Here is a 22,257-nt window from a genome sequence, read left to right on the forward strand (position 1 = left end):
GTGTGATACTGTCTGCTGAGCTGTGTATCTAATCCTATCCTGTGTGATACTGTCTGCTGAGCTGTGTATCTAATCCTATCCTGTGTGATACAGTCTGCTGAGCTATGTATCTAATCCTCTCCTGTGTGATACAGTCTGCTGAGCTGTGTATCTAATCCTATCCTGTGTGATACTGTCTGCTGAGCTGTGTATCTAATCCTATCCTGTGTGATACTGTCTGCTGAGCTGTGTATCTAATCCTATCCTGTGTGATACTGCCTGCTGAGCTGTGTATCTAATCCTATCCTGTGTGATACAGTCTGCTGAGCTGTGTATCTAATCCTATCCTGTGTGATACTGTCTGCTGAGCTGTGTATCTAATCCTATCCTGTGTGATACTGTCTGCTGAGCTGTGTATCTAATCCTATCCTGTGTGATACTGTCTGCTGAGCTGTGTATCTAATCCTATCCTGTGTGATACTGTCTGCTGAGCTGTGTATCTAATCCTATCCTGTATGATACTGTCTGCTGAGCTGTGTATCGAATCCTATCCTGTGTGATACTGCCTGCTGAGCTGTGTATCTAATCCTATCCTGTGTGATACTGTCTGCTGAGCTGTGTATCTAATCCTATCCTGTGTGATACTGTCTGCTGAGCTGTGTATCTAATCCCCTCCTGTGTGATACTGTCTGCTGAGCTGTGTATCTAATCCTATCCTGTGTGATACTGTCTGCTGAGCTGTGTATCTAATCCTATCCTGTGTGATACAGTCTGCTGAGCTGTGTATCTAATCCTATCCTGTGTGATACTGTCTGCTGAGCTGTGTATCTAATCCCCTCCTGTGTGATACTGTCTGCTGAGCTGTGTATCTAATCCTATCCTGTGTGATACTGTCTGCTGAGCTGTGTATCTAATCCTATCCTGTGTGATACAGTCTGCTGAGCTGTGTATCTAATCCTATCCTGTGTGATACTGTCTGCTGAGCTGTGTATCTAATCCTATCCTGTGTGATACTGCCTGCTGAGCTGTGTATCTAATCCTATCCTGTGTGATACTGCCTGCTGAGCTGTGTATCTAATCCTATCCTGTGTGATACTGTCTGCTGAGCTGTGTATCTAATCCTATCCTGTGTGATACTGTCTGCTGAGCTGTGTATCTAATCCTATCCTGTGTGATACTGCCTGCTGAGCTGTGTATCTAATCCTATCCTGTGTGATACTGCCTGCTGAGCTATGTATCTAATCCTATCCTGTGTGATACTGCCTGCTGAGCTGTGTATCTAATCCCCTCCTGTGTGATACTGCCTGCTGAGCTGTGTATCTAATCCCCTCCTGTGTGATACTGTCTGCTGAGCTGTGTATCTAATCCCCTCCTGTGTGATACTGCCTGCTGAGCTGTGTATCTAATCCCATCCTGTGTGATACTGTCTGCTGAGCTGTGTATCTAATCCTATCCTGTGTGATACTGTCTGCTGAGCTGTGTATCTAATCCCCTCCTGTGTGATACTGCCTGCTGAGCTGTGTATCTAATCCCATCCTGTGTGATACTGTCTGCTGAGCTGTGTATCTAATCCTATCCTGTGTGATACTGTCTGCTGAGCTGTGTATCTAATCCCCTCCTGTGTGATACTGCCTGCTGAGCTGTGTATCTAATCCCATCCTGTGTGATACAGTCTATCAGACCCATCATGGAAGATGAATACAATTCTCAGAGATATAACCAGACGTCGCCAAGTAGAAGTCGTGAGATTCCACTGACTGTTGTGGGGGGGGGGGCGGACATGGCAGTGTATCCCCCTATGGTATACGGATACCTGTTGGATACACATTTTCAGCTCCTCAGTCGACACAATTTTTTATTATTATAAATTTTGGGATAAATTGTTAAAAACTGATTCAAAATACATTTTACAAAATAAGAAAATGTATTTTTTTTTACATAAATATATCGTGGGGTGGACAGCGAGGTCAGGACGCCGCAGAACGCGGCGATGCATTCATGCTCCGGGTGGACTCCATCATCTGCATCTCCTCCGCTCCTCCCCCCCCAGCCCCCCATGTACACAGAGTCTCTCCTACTCACGTCAATCACCCCCCCCCCCATATTAACCTGCCCCCCCCTCCCCCCCGACCGCAGGAAGAAGATTCCGTTCGGAATTTCTTTAGGCATTTTTGGTGAAGCCGCTGTGCAGATGGCGGGGGCTCGGCTCGCCTGTTGCTTGCGTTGGGGCGAGCTCAGGTGTCAGTCACCTGCAGGCTCCTCTGTGTCCTGTAAACGGGGGCTAATCCCCTATTTTGCCGACAGACCGTTATTTTGGGATATCTTGCAGCAGTAACGGTCTGATCATCACATCCAAAAAAGAAAAAAATGAAATTTTTTCTTAAAAAACGCAAAAAGGATATAAAATACAAAATACTGGAAAATAAATCCTAATAAACATAAAAAGTGATTTTTTATAATGTTTTAGTTAATTAACCCCTAAATCAGAGCGATGGCAGCAAATCTTGCTCTCCAGCCATTGCAGCTCGGCTGAAAATGTATTAATGGGGTAATAAACCTTCCCCCCCCCCCCCCCAACCTCGCTCCATACAATCGACACCCTCCCCAGCTCCCGCGGGCTGCAGGGATCCATCTGGAATTTTTATTTTTTTTTCAGATGTTTTTGAATTGGTCTACAATGTAACAATCCGTCTCGTCTCCATATTTGCTGCTTCTCGCTGCTGCTCTCATGGCGACATCGTCATAGTAACAAGGCTGAGAGGGTACTCACCGTGATGGTCGTCTCCTTGGACTGCCTTCTGGTGGGCGACGGGGACCCGGGACTCTGCGGAGAGAGGCAAGAAGCATCGTCAAAGCTGGTCTCAGTGTCTGACATGGTTTTTTTTGCGATGGTGTCGGCGGGAGGACGGGGTGCTCAGGAGCTGAACATTAGCCCTGCACGCTGCTCTGGAGCTGCATTAATTCTGTCACCGTGTCCTGAGGTAGTAACAGCGTGGACTCTGCCCAGTCGAGCAGCGCGCGCGCTCTCACACCTCCCTCATGGCATCAGCGCGTGGACTGAAGGGTTATCAGAAGCAGGGCTAAAAAAAAATCCATTCAAATTGTAAATGAAGCGCAAGAGCTGGGAAATCCCACAACCGCCTGGAAGCTGCAGGCAGAATTTTTTTTTTTTTTTTATTCTTTTTTTTTTCCAGCCATAACAGAGGGATGATATTAACACTAGAAGACCATAAAATTATAATATAACAGTAATAGAAATACATGAAAAAACAGAAGAACATTTCTAATTTGGGGGGTAAACCCAAAAATAATTCTATATCTTTTATAGAATGTGATATATATATTATAATATCTAATTTACTTTAGGTTTTTTATTGTTTACAATAATTTTTATTATTATTCCTTATAATTTTTGTGTATTTTTTTTTATTGTATTTCTATTACTTTGCGTGTTCTGATTGATACATATAAAATGTACAGAATTTCGGGGCAGTGATGAAGCGTTCCCCTGTTCTCATCGATATATTATCCTGAGCAGTAATGAGTATTAGTCGGGGGATGGGGGGTGCTACCTCCATTATGGGGTGCGGCCACGTCTTGGGCACTGATTCATTGGTGTTGATATCCTCACTGCCTCTTGACACACATCAGGCAGTGATGAGAGAGGATGATGAGGATGTACATAACCCAGGAATGGTGACTCTCCATCACAACCTAATATGTAGATATTACAGTTATGGATTCAGTCCTGAAGCCTCGAGAATTCGACAAAAGACCTCAAGCTTGGGAAAGGGACCACATTCGGCTCTGCAGGCCAAAGCATCAGGTCACTTTTTAGAGTAAGGAGGTTTTCTCATGAATAGCTGGTCCAGTGATCAGATGTAGGCCTGGCTTCTGGAACCAATGGCGATTAGTTGCAGGTCTTGCTCCTGGAACCACTGGTGATCATCTGCTGGTCTGCCTCCTGGAACCACTAGTGATCACTTGCAGGTCCAGCTTCTGGATGTGGGTCATGCTTCTGGAACCACCAGTGATCACTTTCAGGTCCAGCTCCTGGATGTGGGTCATGCTTCTGGAACCACCAGTGATCATCTGCAGGTCTGCCTCCTGGAACCACTAGTGATCACTTGCAGGTCCAGCTCCTGGATGTGGGTCATGTTTCTGGAACCACCAGTGATCATCTCCAGGTCTGGCTCCTAGAAACACAAGTAATCGGTTGTGGGTCCAGCTCCTGGGAACCACTTGTGATGACCCGCTGGTCCGACTCCTGGAACCACCAGTGATCAGCTGCAGGTCTGACTACTGAAGCCAATGGCGATCACCTGTAGGTCCATCTACTGTATGCAGATTTGGCTCCTGGAACCAGTGATGATGAGCTGTGGGCCAGATTCCTGGAATCACCAATGATCAGCTGTGGGTCTGGCTCCTTAAACCATTGGTGATCAGCTGAGGGTCCAGCTTCTAAAATCACCAGTGCTCCGGTGTGAGTCCAGCTTCTAGAACCAGTGGTGGTTAGCTGCATATTCAGATGAATAATCAACTAAATAATACATAGGATCAGCAGAGTCCAGTGTAAAACACAAGAAGGCACCACAGTAAAAATCTTAATGGGCTCCAAGAAAAAAGGGCTTAGCGTTTGTTTTCTCCTCCACATCTTTGTAATTTCAGGGCCAATTCCCCTTTTTTTTATTTGCCAACAGTGAAGTTCCTCTGGGGAGCAGAGTCTTTTTCAGGTTGTCCACCCAAAGAAGTTGGGACCAAATGGGGTTGGGTCCCCTCTCCCTAAATGCCCCACAGTGGTTGCATGGTCTGCCTTTATAGTATACTGTACTTGGTTTATGGTGATCTCAATCATTTTTGTTTTTAAGTATATTAAATTATGGAAAAAAAAATGAAGATTTTATAATGTTCTCTTATAAATAATAAAACTAAAAAATAAATTAAAAAAAAAGTGAATGGCTCTTCTGTCCCATCCTTGACGGCTTCCATTGTTAATTAGCTCTGAGGTCGTTTGGTCCCTGGAATATAAATGGATCCCATCATGAGCAGTGTATAGGAAGCAGATGTGGTATTGATGGAGTCATTTATAGTTAATTATCTGGGCCTCTAGGTCAAGTGATCCTGGAGGACCTCGCCTGCTCCTCACACACTGGGGGAAGATTACTCGTAAAGGACATTTCTTTTTATTCCTTCCCACCTCCTGTACTTATCTGGAGGGATTGGCGATAACAACATATCACCAATGTCCTTGAGGGGAGGTCAGTACTAGAGCGAGAATATGGCCTCCTCACCTCAGTAACCTCTCAAATTTTTACATTTTGGAATTTATTTGAGGGACTCCTCCACCAAAAACATTTTACCGGTGTCCTGCCCTCAAATTATCCCCTTCAGTAGATCTTGTGGGATGTTTGGCTTTTAAGGCTTCTTGATGAAGTCCTCGGCAATCATCCCTGCGATGGTCTCCATCCTCCATCTTGATGGACATCCTTCCCTTTTACAGTCAACTCTACCAACCAGAACTGTCTTCTCCAAAGGTAAAGCTTTAGTCTGGTCCTCAGAGCTTCAGTGTGGTTGACCTCTTCCAGGACCATATCCTCTCCGAAGTTATCAAGGGAACAAATAATTTTCCTGTTCTTCTCTACTGTCCTATCTACAAGAAGCCACCACTCCTCACGGGCATGTCAGTGTACTGGAGGACCATTTCTACGTCTTCCATGATGCCATCTACCAAATACTAGATTGTCCCTTCAACACAGATGGCCCGAGTCCCGGTCCAAACGTATTGAATTGAAGATATATGATGGTGGTGGTGGGCGGAGGGTAGAGGGAGGACTGGGGGTAGAATTACTCTTCATCCTCTCCGCCGTCCCCTGCACGCAGGGCCGTCTTTCCGAATGGGCACGCTGGGCAGTTGCCCGGGGGCCCCACTTGCCTGGGGGCCCGCCTGCCCAGTGAACCCACCAGTTGAATACTAATGAGCGCTTCCATTATGGAAGCGCTCATTAGAACCGAGAGACCAGGAAGTGGTGAACGCTCTGTACTCACCACTTCCTGGTCCTCGGCTGTCGGCTGTGCAGGGCTGCGCACAGCGTGAGGGCGCTCTGTGACCTCACGCTGTGCGCGCCAGTTCAGAGCACAGAGTCGACTGAGGAGAGGCAGGCGGCGTCCAGGAGCAGGAAAGGTAAGTGATTTTTTATTTTATAAGAAAATGTGGCTGCTGGGGGCATAAGGGGGCTAATGGAGAGGCATATGGGGGCTAATGGAGAGGCATATGGGGGGCTAATGGAGAGGCATATAATGGGGGGCTAATGGAGAGAGGCATATGGGGGGCTAATGGAGAGAGGCATATGGGGGGCTAATGGAGAGGCATATGGGGGCTAATGGAGAGGCATATGGGGGCTAATGGAGAGGCATATGGGGGCTAATGGAGAGGCATATGGGGGCTAATGGAGAGGCATATGGGGGCTAATGGAGAGGCATATGGGGGCTAATGAGGCATATGGGGGCTAATGGAGAGGCATATGGGGGCTAATGGAGAGGCATATGGGGGCTAATGAGGCATATGGGGGCTAATGGAGAGGCATATGGGGGCTAATGGAGAGGCATATGGGGGCTAATGAGGCATATGGGGGCTAATGGAGAGGCATATGGGGGCTAATGAGGCATATGGGGGCTAATGGAGAGGCATATGGGGGCTAATGGAGAGGCATATGGGGGCTAATGGAGAGGCATATGGGGGCTAATGAGGCATATGGGGGCTAATGGAGAGGCATATGGGGGCTAATGGAGAGGCATATGGGGGCTAATGAGGCATATGGGGGCTAATGGAGAGGCATATGGGGGCTAATGGAGAGGCATATGGGGGCTAATGGAGAGGCATATGGGGGCTAATGGAGAGGCATATGGGGGCTAATGGAGAGGCATATGGGGGCTAATGGAGAGGCATATGGGGGCTAATGGAGAGGCATATAATGGGGGGCTAATGGAGAGAGGCATATGGGGGGCTAATGGAGAGAGGCATATGGGGGGCTAATGGAGAGGCATATGGGGGCTAATGGAGAGGCATATGGGGGCTAATGGAGAGGCATATGGGGGCTAATGAGGCATATGGGGGCTAATGAGGCATATGGGGGCTAATGGAGAGGCATATGGGGGCTAATGGAGAGGCATATGGGGGCTAATGAGGCATATGGGGGCTAATGAGGCATATGGGGGCTAATGGAGAGGCATATGGGGGCTAATGAGACATATGGGGGCTAATGGAGAGGCATATGGGGGCTAATGGAGAGGCATATGGGGGCTAATGGAGAGGCATATGGGGGCTAATGGAGAGGCATATAATGGGGGGCTAATGGAGAGAGGCATATGGGGGGCTAATGGAGAGAGGCATATGGGGGGCTAATGGAGAGGCATATGGGGGCTAATGGAGAGGCATATGGGGGCTAATGGAGAGGCATATGGGGGCTAATGAGGCATATGGGGGCTAATGAGGCATATGGGGGCTAATGGAGAGGCATATGGGGGCTAATGGAGAGGCATATGGGGGCTAATGAGGCATATGGGGGCTAATGAGGCATATGGGGGCTAATGGAGAGGCATATGGGGGCTAATGGAGAGGCATATGGGGGCTAATGGAGAGGCATATGGGGGCTAATGATGAGGGGCATATGGGGGCTAATGATGAGAGGCATATGGGGGCTAATGATGAGAGGCATATGGGGGCTAATGATGAGAGGCAGCATATGGGGGCTAATGATGAGAGGCATATGGGGGCTAATGATGAGAGGCATATGGGGGCTAATGATGAGAGGCAGCATATGGGGGCTAATGATGAGAGGCAGCATATGGGGGCTAATGATGAGAGGCAGCATATGGGGGCTAATGAGAGGCATAATAACACTGTCATCCACAGATGCCCCCATAACAGTGTGTCTTCCACAGATCCACCATAACAGTGCGCCTGCGCACTGACGAGAGACAGAAAGAAGGGGAAAGAATCCGCGGAAGCAAGCAGAGGACGGCACAGCAGACGATTGAACAGCTTCTTTTGTAAGTAAATAGTTTTATTATAAATGTATCCCTGCATACCGCAATTCTCTCATATTTTGTAATCTTATTTATATATACTTATTTTGTTTTTGCCCCCCCATTTTTGACTGTGGTATCTTTGTGCCCCCCCTATATATTATTCCTATATTAAACACTGATTTTGTTGAAAGTACCAATAAATATCGCCTTATTGATAATTTGCATTTTTATTCTAGTGCGTGATTGTGTAGACAGGGCCCCAGTGCACTGTATTGCCCGGGGGCCTATAATGCTCTTAAGATGGCACTGCCTGCACGAACCATAGGGAAGGATCATTTGCTGGAGTGGAAAACACAGTAAATTGGCTTGATTTATATCTTTCATATAAAGTAAAAATAAAATGAAAAAGTGAAATAAAAATGTATAAATCTAAAAAAAACAAACAGGAATGTAAAATAAAAAAAATGAAAATGAATAAAGCAATGTAATACAAACATAGAATAAAAATCCTAACGTGATGAAAACAATAGTATTTTTGGACAGGGAGTGGGACGGCGGGGGTTAAACTGGCAGCCATCAGCTTACGGCAACCATTAAGGGTGGTGTCGTCCCCGCCGCGGGCGAGCGCTGATATAACGGGCCATTCTAGTCCATGATACAAGATTGCTGCAATTTTTTACACTCCACAAAACTCCATCAAATAACTGCAGACAAGGAAATGCCGCATAAGGAGGGGAAAGAGCAGGGACTGCGGAGCGGCTCAGGATCCGATAGGACTGGATGCCCTGACATCCGCAGCCGGCATTGCAACCCCGGGCGGCTACTACCGTATAGCCTGCCGCACATAGATCCGGGAGGCAGTCCTCCCACTGCAGCAGATCCCTAGCTGGGCGGAATCAATAGCATAGAATCATCTTGAGAATTCTAGCTTATGAATATAATGCCAATTCTGCAGTACATACTGACACGGAGATAAGTACAGGTCTAAATAAGTTTACATTTTTGGTAGAAAAAAAATCTTGAATTGATAAATACCGGTCAGTAAAACACAAAAGAGGCGGAGGCCGGACAACCTGTGTATTCATGAAAGAGAGTGGTTGTCATACTTAAAGGGATTGTCCTCTTTGATAACACCCTGCAGTATTTTTCCGATATGAGCCCCCCACTACACTGTGCCCAGAGTCGTTTCCTTCAGCGCAGACCCTGGACGTGGACTGGCAGCTGTAGAGGAAGACGGGATCTCCAGCTAGCAGATGTTTCCTTATGGGGCCAGCTGGACAAAGTCCACGATAGGAAATGGCAGAGATTCAGGAGGGCAGAACCACAAGTGGAACATAAGGACGGAAGAAAACAGATCTGTAGATTTAAAGGGGAAATCCACCCAAATATATAACCCCTTCATTACTGTACTAAGTCATTAGACATCCATGAGACCCACACTCCTTATACTACAGGAACATCTATTCATCTATTACTGCTGACAACCTGCCTGTATATCATGTGTGAGAGGTTGTCACAGCCCCGCCCCCTGCTGATGACATCACTGATATAATGACATGTGATCAGACATGAGATCCACACACCTTATACTACAGGAACATCTATTCATCTATTACTGCTGACAACCTGCCTGTATATCATGTCTGAGAGGTAGTCACAGCCCCGCCCCCTGCTGATGACATCACTGATATAATGACATGTGATCAGACATGAGATCCACACACCTTATACTACAGGAACATCTATTCATCTATTACTGCTGACAACCTGCCTGTATATCCTGTCTGAGAGGTAGTCACAGCCCCGCCCCCTGCTGATGACATCACTGATATAATGACATGTGATCAGACATGAGATCCACACACCTTATACTACAGGAACATCTATTCATCTATTACTGCTGACAACCTGCCTGTATCTCATGTCTGAGGGGTAGTCACAGCCCCGCCCCCTGCTGATGACATCACTGATATAATGACATGTGATCAGACATGAGATCCACACTCCTTATACTACAGGAACATCTATTCATCTATTACTGCTGACAACCTGCCTGTATATCCTGTCTGAGAGGTAGTCACAGCCCCGCCCCCTGCTGATGACATCACTGATATAATGACATGTGATCAGACATAAGATCCACACTCCTTATGCTACAGGAACATCTATTCATCTATTACTGCTGACAACCTGCCTGTATATCATGTCTGAGAGGTTGTCACAGCCCCGCCCCCTGCTGATGACATCACTGATATAATGACATGTGATCAGACATGAGATCCACACTCCTTATGCTACAGAAACATCTATTACTGCTGACAACCTGCCTGTATCTCATGTCTGAGGGGTAGTCACAGCCCCGCCCCCTGCTGATGACATCACTGATATAATGACATGTGATCAGACATGAGATCCACACACCTTATACTACAGGAACATCTATTCATCTATTACTGCTGACAACCTGCCTGTATATCCTGTCTGAGAGGTTGTCACAGCCCCGCCCCCTGCTGATGACATCACTGATATAATGACATGTGATCAGACATGAGATCCACACACCTTATACTACAGGAACATCTATTCATCTATTACTGCTGACAACCTGCCTGTATATCCTGTCTGAGAGGTAGTCACAGCCCCGCCCCCTGCTGATGACATCACTGATATAATGACATGTGACCAGACATGAGATCCACACACCTTATACTACAGGAACATCTATTCATCTATTACTGCTGACAACCTGCCTGTATATCCTGTCTGTGTAGTTGTCACAGCTCCAGCTCCTATGGAAATTACTAATACTCTCACCCAAATAGTTTGTTTACATTTAAAGAAGCACTCTGACCTTTTTTAAATACTGATAACTCAGTATTATTAATACTGATAATGCCATATTATTGTAGCAGGGTGATTTGATTCACCCCAACTTATTTGGGTCTGTAAACTGCGAGACCTCTCACTATGGTCAGCTGCGTCATGTGATCTCCAGTCGGACCACCAGTCCAGAGCTTGCTCTCCTGTGTGGCTGACTTCCTGTGATCTACAGCATCATCTAGCAAATTTCTCCTGATGGCCGCATCTCCCCCCACCAAGCTCCATTCAACTTGTTCCTCTACTGAAGATATTTCTGTCTAAAAGAGATATAGCAAGAGATACAACTCACATAGCCTGTCTACGCCATCTGTGAGTGCAGTGTGCAGAATCCCAGTGTATTCCTGTGAGTCAGATTTACACACCTCCCATAACTCACAAGGCCTTTGTATACTATCTGTGAGTGCCGTGTGCAGAAGCCCAGTGTATTCCTGCGAGTCAGATTTACACACCTCCCATAACTCACGAGGCTTTTGTATACTATCTGTGAGTGCCGTGTGCAGAAGCCCAGTGTATTCCTATGAGTCAGACTCACACACCTCCCATTCCTCACGAGGCCTTTGCATACCATCTGTGAGTGCTGTTTGCAGAATCGCCAGTGTATGTGTATGAGATTTAAACTTACACTGCTCCCCTTGACTTACATGATCTGCCTATACTATCTGTGAGAGATGAGAGCAGAATTTGATTGTATTCCTATAAGATTTAGATTCACACTCCTCCCCCTGACTCAAAAGGCCTGTCTATATTATCTGTGAGTACTGAGTGAAGAATCTCCAGTGCATTAATTTAAAGAGATGTAGTTTCACACTGCTCTCCCCCGACTCACGCTGCCTGTTTATACTACAGTACCTGTGAGTGCTATCTACATGTCCAGAATCTCCAGTGTATTTCTATGATATCCAGCTCCACTCGCCACACACTGCCTGTCTCTACTATCTGAGTGCTGTGTGCAGAATCCCCAGAGTGCTCTAATGAGATGCTGTTTCACACTGCCTCTCTATTTTCTATAAGCGCAGAAACTCCATTGCACTCATACAGAAAGACAGCGTCATATTGCTCTCCCCAACTAACACGGTCTAATATTTGTGAGTGCTATCTATGAGTGCTGTGTGCAGAATCGCCAGTGTATTTCTGAGATGCTACTTCACACTGCTCTCCCCTTACTAATGCTGTCTGTCGAATCTGTGAATGCTGTATGCAGAGTCTCCAGTGTATTTATACAAGATGCAGCTTCCCCCTACTTGTAAGATCTCACAGGGAGAGACCTATTACACAGAAGAGGCTGGGAAGACAGGTTGAAGCTGGGGGGCAGCAGTTTTTTGTTAATGATCTATCACTGGATGCCCTTAGATAGGAGCATGTACAGTGTTGTGTGACTCCACCCTCTGGATGATGATGCTCCGCCCACCTCTGCTTCTGCAAAGCCAGAGGCATAATGGTCAATGCAGGATCCGTTAGAGTAATCAAATCAATGGGGAAAAAGGAACCAGGATGGCAGACAACCCAAAAATGACACAAGATGTCCACAACAGCCCCTCCATTATTCTGCAATAGCCTGTGCTGCACTATAAGGGCAAAGCTGGAGTGCTCCTTTAAATTAGGATTTATAAGGACACGAGGCAGTATGACATCATCCCTGTGTTTGAAGGGTCTTGATGCACACTCGCTCACCTGGGGGTCACTGCTGGGTTTTCGGATGGTCACATGACCAGTATCCTGCTGATGTAAAGGAGATCCCGAGGAGTGAAATCCGTTTACTGAAAAGACACACAAAAAAAAAAAGTTATCATCAAAGCGGGAGCCATGTAAAACGAGAGAGGACCGAGAGGCACTACTGCTCACAGCTGAGGGGTCGTTATAATTGTGTCCAGTCTGCGGGGTAAACAGAATGGACTCCAGACTGATTTATATTATCTGCACTGACACACTGTAACAAACATTCAGAAAAAGGATTGAGCGTCCAGAGGATTGTTTAGACTGGATACAATAGCAACAAACCTTCAGCTGTGGGATGTATTAAAGGGGTTGCCCCTAGCGATGCCACCAATGAGTGAGATGGGACAACCCCTTTAAGTAAAGATGTGTTTATAGGCTGTGGTTGTAAACGATTACACATGCACTGACAGGAAGCAGAGATCTTGAAAATGGCGAGGAACTGAAACGTAAAGTTTATTAGAAAGATGCAGAAAAAGACACTGCAAAATAAGCTTTATTTGCAGAAGGAGACATCGGCCCTTTAATTAGAGACACAGGTCACATGACATTCATAAAGAAAAAGAGGAAAGAAAGTTACAGAAAATAATAACCAGGTAATAATCAATGACTATGGAGCAGACACACTTAAAGGGCAACTCCACCTGACCTCACATACAAAGCGCCTGTTATCTAGATAAAGTGGATCCCAGCGTGGTACACTGTAAACAGGTGTCAAGTCATCTATTACTGCTGACAACCTGCCTGTATATCCTGTCTGAGAGGTTGTCACAGCCCCGCCCCCTGCTGATGACATCACTGATATAATGACATGTGATCAGACATGAGATCCACACACCTTATACTACAGGAACATCTATTCATCTATTACTGCTGACAACCTGCCTGTATATCCTGTCTGAGAGGTTGTCACAGCCCCGCCCCCTGCTGATGACATCACTGATATAATGACATGTGATCAGACATGAGATCCACACTCCTTATACTACAGGAGCATCTATTCATCTATTACTGCTGACAACCTGCCTGTATATCCTGTCTGAGAGGTTGTCACAGCCCCGCCCCCTGCTGATGACATCACTGATATAATGACATGTGATCAGACATGAGATCCACACTCCTTATACTACAGGAACATCTATTCATCTATTACTGCTGACAACCTGCCTGTATATCCTGTCTGAGAGGTAGTCACAGCCCCGCCCCCTGCTGATGACATCACTGATATAATGACATGTGATCAGACATGAGATCCACATTCCTTATACTACAGGAACATCTATTCATCTATTACTGCTGACAACCTGCCTGTATATCCTGTCTGAGAGGTAGTCACAGCCCCGCCCCCTGCTGATGACATCACTGATATAATGACATGTGATCAGACATGAGATCCACACTCCTTATACTACAGGAACATCTATTACTGCTGACAACCTGCCTGTATATCCTGTCTGAGAGGTAGTCACAGCCCCGCCCCCTGCTGATGACATCACTGATGTACTTTTACATCAGATTCTGTGGGATTTTTCTAATTTTGACAATCAGATTTAACAATAAGTCGTCTTTTCCGAGGCTCTTAAGACGCTTTCCTGCCGCTCGGTTGCCATAGCAACTAGGTTTCTGAGCGTTCGAGGAAGTGAGATGAAGAAGCCAAGGAGGATACGAGAAGGAATATTCTACAGGATCGCGGAGGTCGCCTCTCAGACGAGAGACTAGTAAAGATGGTGGCTGCCCCCCCCCCCCCCCACCCCACAATGATGGAGAGCGCACCGGAGACCAATGGTTAGAATATCAGTATGAAGCGCGACGGAACCGCGACACTGGCTCTGACAGTATCACACAGGAGAGGATTAGATACACAGCTCAGCAGACAGTATCACATAGGATAGGATTAGATACACAGCTCAGCAGACAGTATCACACAGGAGAGGATTAGATACACAGCTCAGCAGACAGTATCACACAGGATAGGATTAGATACACCGCTCAGCAGACAGTATCACACAGGAGAGGATTAGATACACAGCTCAGCAGACAGTATCACACAGGATAGGATTAGATACACGGCTCAGCAGACAGTATCACACAGGATAGGATTAGATACACAGCTCAGCAGACAGTATCACACAGGATAGGATTAGATACACAGCTCAGCAGACAGTATCACACAGGATAGGATTAGATACACAGCTCAGCAGACAGTATCACACAGGATAGGATTAGATACACAGCTCAGCAGACTGTATCACACAGGATAGGATTAGATACACAGCTCAGCAGACTGTATCACACAGGATAGGATTAGATACACAGCTCAGCAGACAGTATCACACAGGATAGGATTAGATACACAGCTCAGCAGACAGTATCACACAGGATAGGATTAGATACACGGCTCAGCAGACAGTATCACACAGGATAGGATTAGATACACAGCTCAGCAGACAGTATCACACAGGATAGGATTAGATACACAGCTCAGCAGACAGTATCACACAGGATAGGATTAGATACACGGCTCAGCAGGCAGTATCACACAGGAGGGGATTAGATACACAGCTCAGCAGTCAGTATCACACAGGATAGGATTAGATACACAGCTCAGCAGACAGTATCACACAGGATAGGATTAGATACACAGCTCAGCAGACAGTATCACACAGGAGAGGATTAGATACACAGCTCAGACAGTATCACACAGGATAGGATTAGATACACAGCTCAGCAGACAGTATCACACAGGATAGGATTAGATACACACCCCAGCAGACAGTATCACACAGGATAGGATTAGATACACAGCCCAGCAGACAGTATCACATAGGATAGGATTAGATACACAGCTCAGCAGACTGTATCACACAGGATAGGATTAGATACACAGCTCAGCAGACTGTATCACACAGGACAGGATTAGATACACAGCTCAGCAGACAGTATCACACAGGAGAGGATTAGATACACAGCTCAGACAGTATCACACAGGATAGGATTAGATACACAGCTCAGCAGGCAGTATCACACAGGATAGGATTAGATACACAGCTCAGCAGACAGTATCACACAGGAGAGGATTAGATACACAGCTCAGACAGTATCACACAGGATAGGATTAGATACACAGCTCAGACAGTATCACACAGGATAGGATTAGATACACAGCTCAGCAGGCAGTATCACACAGGATAGGATTAGATACACAGCTCAGCAGACAGTATCACACAGGAGAGGATTAGATACACAGCCCAGCAGACAGTATCACACAGGATAGGATTAGATACACAGCTCAGACAGTATCACACAGGATAGGATTAGATACACAGCTCAGCAGACAGTATCACACAGGATAGGATTAGATACACAGCTCAGCAGACAGTATCACACAGGAGAGGATTAGATACACAGCCCAGCAGACAGTATCACACAGGAGAGGATTAGATACACAGCTCAGCAGACAGTATCACACAGGATAGGATTAGATACACAGCTCAGCAGACAGTATCACACAGGATAGGATTAGATACACAGCTCAGCAGACAGTATCACACAGGATAGGATTAGATACACAGCTCAGACAGTATCACACAGGAGAGGATTAGATACACAGCCCAGCAGACAGTATCACACAGGAGAGGATTAGATACAGCAGCTCTTACATCTCACCTGCAGGCAGCGACGTCTTCTTCACTATCGGACTTCTGACGCTCACAGGCGAGGTGCTCGGCCTTTCCCATGTCGTCTCTTAAAAAGAAATACATGACATTTACACGCGTGTTCTATGATGTGTTGACGTGACAGAATCAGGAGATAAACATGCAGATAGGTGGAGTTTATTCTATTAATGTGACACGCGGGGCGGTATGGGGGATGGGAGCAGGGGTGCACCACTAATGAGGCCAGGTGAGGCGATCGCCTCAGGTAGCACCAGGTAGGGGCAGCCAAAGGTCCATGGCCTGAAAGGACGGGGTTAGGTTAACAAATTGGCATTGGGGAGGGAGGGGCACAGTTTCAGTTTTCGCCTCAGGCAGCAGAAAGACTGGGTGCACCCCTGGATGGGAGGGCAAATATCCTAGAGTCTACAGATCTTCGCGGTATATCTGATTCCTGACGACCGTAGTGTACAAACTACATTGGAAGAAGGCTCATCAACAGCTCCTAGTGGTAGGATGTGGTACTGCGCCATCAAAAACCAGCTTAGCAGAAGCTCTCAGCTGATATCAGGACTCCATTCTCACAGCCTCCACCCGAGTCCTGCCGCTCCCAGTCACCGTTATCGCAGAAGCCCACAGTCTGAGGGGCCCCTTGTTGGTAAGATGGTGTCCTGCACCTTTAAATTTGAGGTCGTTTGTGACCAACCACCATCAATAAACACAAAAACAAATCAAAATTAAATCCCCCATTTGAACGGGGGATGGATCTGCCACCATGAATTAATTATGTTGTTTACGAAGAAACTGGCGTGAGGGAAGAGATAAGAGCGCCGCCGCCTCGTTGACTGATCCGTCGCCCGATATCTTCCCGGAGTCTTAATAATGGGTGAGAATTAATGAGTCTTCTGAGCCGCTACCGAAACCTCGAAGACGAGGCTGAAGATGACGGATGAGTCTTATTTACATGAAGCACATGAAGACTGGGAGAGAACAGTGGTCAGGACTTGGCTGGAACCTCGAGTAGTCAGGAACCTCATGTGAGGTCTACTTCAGAAGCAAGACTCCAAGGGATCAATCATACGAAGCCAGCAGTCAGCTGAGGAGAGAAGCCAGCAGGACCAGCAGTCACCTGAGGAGAGAAGCCAGCAGGACCAGCAGTCACCTGAGGAGAGAAGCCAGCAGGACCAGCAGTCACCTGAGGACCGAAGCCAGCAGGACCAGCAGTCACCTGAGGACCGAAGCCAGCAGGACCAGCAGTCACCTGAGGACCGAAGCCAGCAGGACCAGCAGTCAGCTGAGGAGAGAAGCCAGCTGGACCAGCAGTCAGCTGAGGAGAGAAGCCAGCAGGACCAGCAGTCAGCTGAGGAGAGAAGCCAGCAGGACCAGCAGTCAGCTGAGGAGAGAAGCCAGCAGGACCAGCAGTCAGCTGAGGAGAGAAGCCAGCAGGACCAGCAGTCAGCTGAGGAGAGAAGCCAGCAGGACCAGCAGTCAGCTGAGGAGAGAAGCCAGCAGGACCAGCAGTCAGCTGACGAGATAAGCCAGCAGGACCAGCAGTCAGCTGAGGAGAGAAGCCAGCAGGACCAGCAGTCAGCTGAGGAGAGAAGCCAGCAGGACCAGCAGTCAGCTGAGGAGAGAAGCCAGTAGGACCAGCAGTCAGCTGAGGAGAGAAGCCAGCAGGACCAGCAGTCAGCTGAGGAGAGAAGCCAGCAGGACCAGCAGTCAGCTGAGGAGAGAAGCCAGCAGGACCAGCAGTCAGCTGAGGAGAGAAGCCAGCAGGACCAGCAGTCAGCTGAGGAGAGAAGCCAGTAGGACCAGCAGTCAGCTGAGGACAAAAGCCAGCAGGACCAGCAATCACCTGAGGACAAAAGCCAGCAGGATCAGCAGTCACCTGAGGTTAGAAGCCAGTAGGACCAGCAGTCACCCGAGGACAGAAGCCAGCAGGACCAACAGTCACCCCAGGGTAGAAGCCAGCAGGACCAGCAGTCAACCAAGGGTAGAAGCAAAGCTCCCAAACTAGCAGGGGATTAGGAACACAATACGGTGTCAGATGACCAGAATTTAATGTTATAACTAGAATGTTCATTTACCACTCGCTCTATAATCGGCACATCACTGAGCACTCTCCCTATGATCGGCACATCACTGAGCACTCTCCCTATGATCGGCACATCACTGAGCACTCTCCCTATGATCGGCACATCATTGAGCACTCTCCCTATGATCGGGACATCACCGAGCACTCGCCCTATGATCGGCACATCATTGAGCACTCTCCCTATGATCGGGACATCACTGAGCACTCTCCCTATGATCAGCATATCACCGAGTACTCTCCCTATGATCAGCATATCACCGAGTACTCTCCCTATGATCAGCATATCATTGAGCACTCTCCCTATGATTGGGACACCACTGAGCACTCTCCCTATGATGGGCACACCACTGAGCACTCTCCCTATGATTGGGACATCATTGAGCACTCTCCCTATGATCAGCATATCACCGAGTACTCTCCCTATGATCAGCATATCACCGAGTACTCTCCCTATGATCAGCATATCATTGAGCACTCTCCCTATGATTGGGACACCACTGAGCACTCTCCCTATGATGGGCACACCACTGAGCACTCTCCCTATGATTGGGACATCATTGAGCACTCTCCCTATGATCAGCATATCACCGAGTACTCTCCCTATGATCAGCACATCATTGAGCACTCTCCCTATGATCAGCATATCATTGAGCACTCTCCCTATGATCGGCATATCATTGAGCACTCTCCGTATGATCGGCATATCATTGAGCACTCTCCGTATGATCGGCATATCATTGAGCACTCTCCGTATGACTGGCATAACACTGAGCACTCTGATTGACATATCACTAACCACTCTCCCAATGATTGACCACTCGATCTATGATGAGTGTGAGCTGTAGGGAGAACATTGCCTCTTGTCCTCCATCCTAGTGAACCATGTACAGTGCAGGTGGAGCAGCATCGATGGTCTCAATCAGCCACAGCTAATCTTCAGCAGCTAACGAGCCCAGGTTTAATCATGCACATAGTCTCCGCTCAGGTGCACAACACAGTTGGAGACAATTACTCAATAGGTTCTCCGTAGAAATATAAATTCACAGATTTATGTCACTCCACAGGAAGGAGATCACTCCCCATTGACGTGGAAGACCAAGAAAGATCTCCAGACCGAGCCATGGAATTAGCAAGACAACATTGTTACATACTGTAATTAATACGGTTGAAAAAAGACATAGGTCCATCAAGTTCAACCATGGGATAGGTGGGGACGCAAACCCCAGAAGGATTTTTACACGTTTTCATAAGCATTAATGTTTTTTACTTTTAAGAATTTGTCTAAACCCCTTTTGAAACCGTCCACTGTTCCTGCTGTGACCACATCCTGAGGAAGTCTATTCCACAGATTCACAGTTCTTACAGTAAAGAAGCTTTGATGCTTCCGGAGACTGAACTTTTTCTTCTTCAGTCGGAGGCAGTGCCCCTTTTTCTTTTGAGCACATTTTACATGGAACAGTTTTTCTCAGTATTTTTTGTATGGCCCATTTATATACTCGTACAGGTTAATCATGTCCCCCCTTAGACGTCTCTTCTCAAGACTAAATACATTCAATTCTTTTAATCTTTCTTCATAACTCAGACCCTCCAGGCCCCTTATCAGTTTAGTCGCTCTCCTCTGTACTCTCTCCAGCTGCAGTGCATCCTTTCTATGGACTGGTGCCCAGAACCGAACTGCGTATTCCAGATGAGGCCGCACCAGCGCTTTGTAAAGTGGTAATATTACATCCCTGCCCCGCGAGTCCATGCCTCGTTTAATGCATGACAGTATCCTGGTGGCCTTAGAAGCAGCTGATTGACATTGTGCTGTTATTTAATCTACCATCCACAAGGACACCCAAATCCTTCTCTATAAGTGACTCTCCCAGTGTTACATCACCTAGGACATATGAAGCACAGAGATTATTACTACCAAGATGCAGAACTTTACATTTGTCCACATTGAACCTCATTTGCCAAGTTGATGCCCAATCACTCAGTGTCCCGGTCAGCTTGTAGTGTGTGGACATCTTCCATAGACCGTACAGTTCTACACAGCTTAGTGTCATCTGCAAAAATAGATATGGTGCCATAAATCCCGTCCCCGATATATTAAATATATAAATTAATATAATAAAGGGCCCAGCACTGAACCTTGGGGTCACCACTTATAACCCGGGACCATTCTGAATAGGAATCATTGACCACAACTCTCTGGACACGGTCCTTCAGACAGTTTTCAATCCAATTACAAACTATACTTTCCAAGTCTATAGACCTAACTTTACTTATAAAGCATCTATGAGGGACAGTATCAAAAAGCCTTTGCAAAATCCAGAACACTACATCGACAGCCACCCCTCTGTCCAGGCTACTACTCACCTCACTACATCCACAGCCGCCCCTCTGTCCAGACTGCTACTCACCTCACTACATCCACAGTCTTCCCTCTGTCCAGGCTACTACTCACCTCACTACATCCACAGCCGCCCCTCTGTCCAGACTGCTACTCACCTCACTACATCCACAGTCTTCCCTCTGTCCAGGCTACTACTCACCTCACTGCATCCACAGCCGCCCCTCTGTCCAGTCTACTACTCCCCTCACTACATCCACAGCCACCCCTCTGTCCAGGCTACTACTCACCTCACTACATCCACAGCCACCCCTCTGTCCAGGCTTCTACTCACCTCACTACATCCACAGCCGCCCCTCTGTCCAGGCTACTATTCACCTCACTACATCCACAGCCGCCCCTCTGTCCAGGCTGCTACTCACCTCACTACATCCACAGCCGCCCCTCTGTCCAGGCTTCTACTCACCTCACTACATCCACAGCCACCCCTCTGTCCAGGCTTCTACTCCCCTCATTACATCCACAGCCGCCCCTCTGTCCAGGCTACTACTCACCTCACTACATCCACAGCCGCCCCTCTGTCCAGGCTTCTACTCCCCTCATTACATCCACAGCCGCTCCTCTGTCCAGGCTACTACATACCTCACTACTTCCACAGCCGCCTCTCTGTCCAGGCTTCTACTCCCCTCACTACATCCACAGCCGCCCTTCTGTCCAGGCTACTACTCACCTCACTACATCCACAGCCGCCCCTCTGTCCAGGCTACTACTCACCTCACTACATCCACAGCCGCCCCTCTGTCCAGTCTACTACTCACCTCACTACATCCACAGCCGCCCCTCTGTCCAGGCTTCTACTCACCTCACTACATCCACAGCCGCCCTCTGTCCAGGCTTCTACTCACCTCACCACATCCACAGCCGCCCCTCTGTCCAGTCTACTACTCACCTCACCACATCCACAGCCGCCCCTCTGTCCAGGCTACTACTTACCTCACTACATCCACAGCCGCTCCTCTGTCCAGGCTTCTACTCACCTCCTCATAAAAACAAATCAGGTTAGTCTGACAACTTCTGTCCTTGGTAAACCCATGCTGGTTATCACTTATAATATTATTTGGTCACATACTCCTGTATGTAGTCCCTTAAAGGGCTTCTGTCACCCCCCAACTTTCAGTTTTTGACTTATTATATTTGTTAATGTAAGCAGATTCCATATATGCCTCTCTTACCTCGGGCTGTGCAGTAATTACAGTAAAAAAACTTACTTTTATTATATGTAAATTTCTTCACTATCAGCAAGTTGGGCGGACTTGCTGGTAGCCGCCGCATCCTCTGTTTGAAAAAACGACCCCTTCTCCACTTGATTGACAGGGCCAGCGAGCGCTCTCCTCCTCTCGCTGGCCCTGCCTGCAGCCTCAAATCCCGGGCCTGCGCCATACCGGTCATCATTCGGCGCAGGCGCTCTGAGAGAAGGACAGCCGCTCCTTCCTCAGTGCGCCTGCGCCGATGACGTCAGCCCTACACCCGGAAGAGAAGACCTCTCTTCCGGGTGTAGGGCAGGTGCACTGAGG

At 47.4% G+C, this 22,257-nt stretch overlaps 1 protein-coding gene across 5 annotated transcripts in view; it reads right to left on the minus strand.

The window, feature by feature from the left end:
* Positions 1–22,257, minus strand: part of GAS7 (growth arrest specific 7) — a 158,109-nt gene that overhangs the window by 29,302 nt on the left and 106,550 nt on the right. For all 5 annotated transcript variants that reach the window (XM_040436067.1, XM_040436065.1, XM_040436064.1 and 2 more), the window contains 3 exons: positions 16,267–16,344; positions 12,559–12,644; positions 2,750–2,803 (listed from right to left, as the gene is read on the minus strand). In XM_040436067.1, the coding sequence (XP_040292001.1) occupies positions 2,750–2,803; positions 12,559–12,644; positions 16,267–16,344 (218 nt within the window). The remainder of the gene's footprint in view (positions 1–2,749; positions 2,804–12,558; positions 12,645–16,266; positions 16,345–22,257) is intronic.

Source organism: Bufo bufo, chromosome 6, assembly GCF_905171765.1.
Source record: "Bufo bufo chromosome 6, aBufBuf1.1, whole genome shotgun sequence".
Taxonomy (NCBI): Eukaryota; Metazoa; Chordata; class Amphibia; order Anura; family Bufonidae; genus Bufo; species Bufo bufo.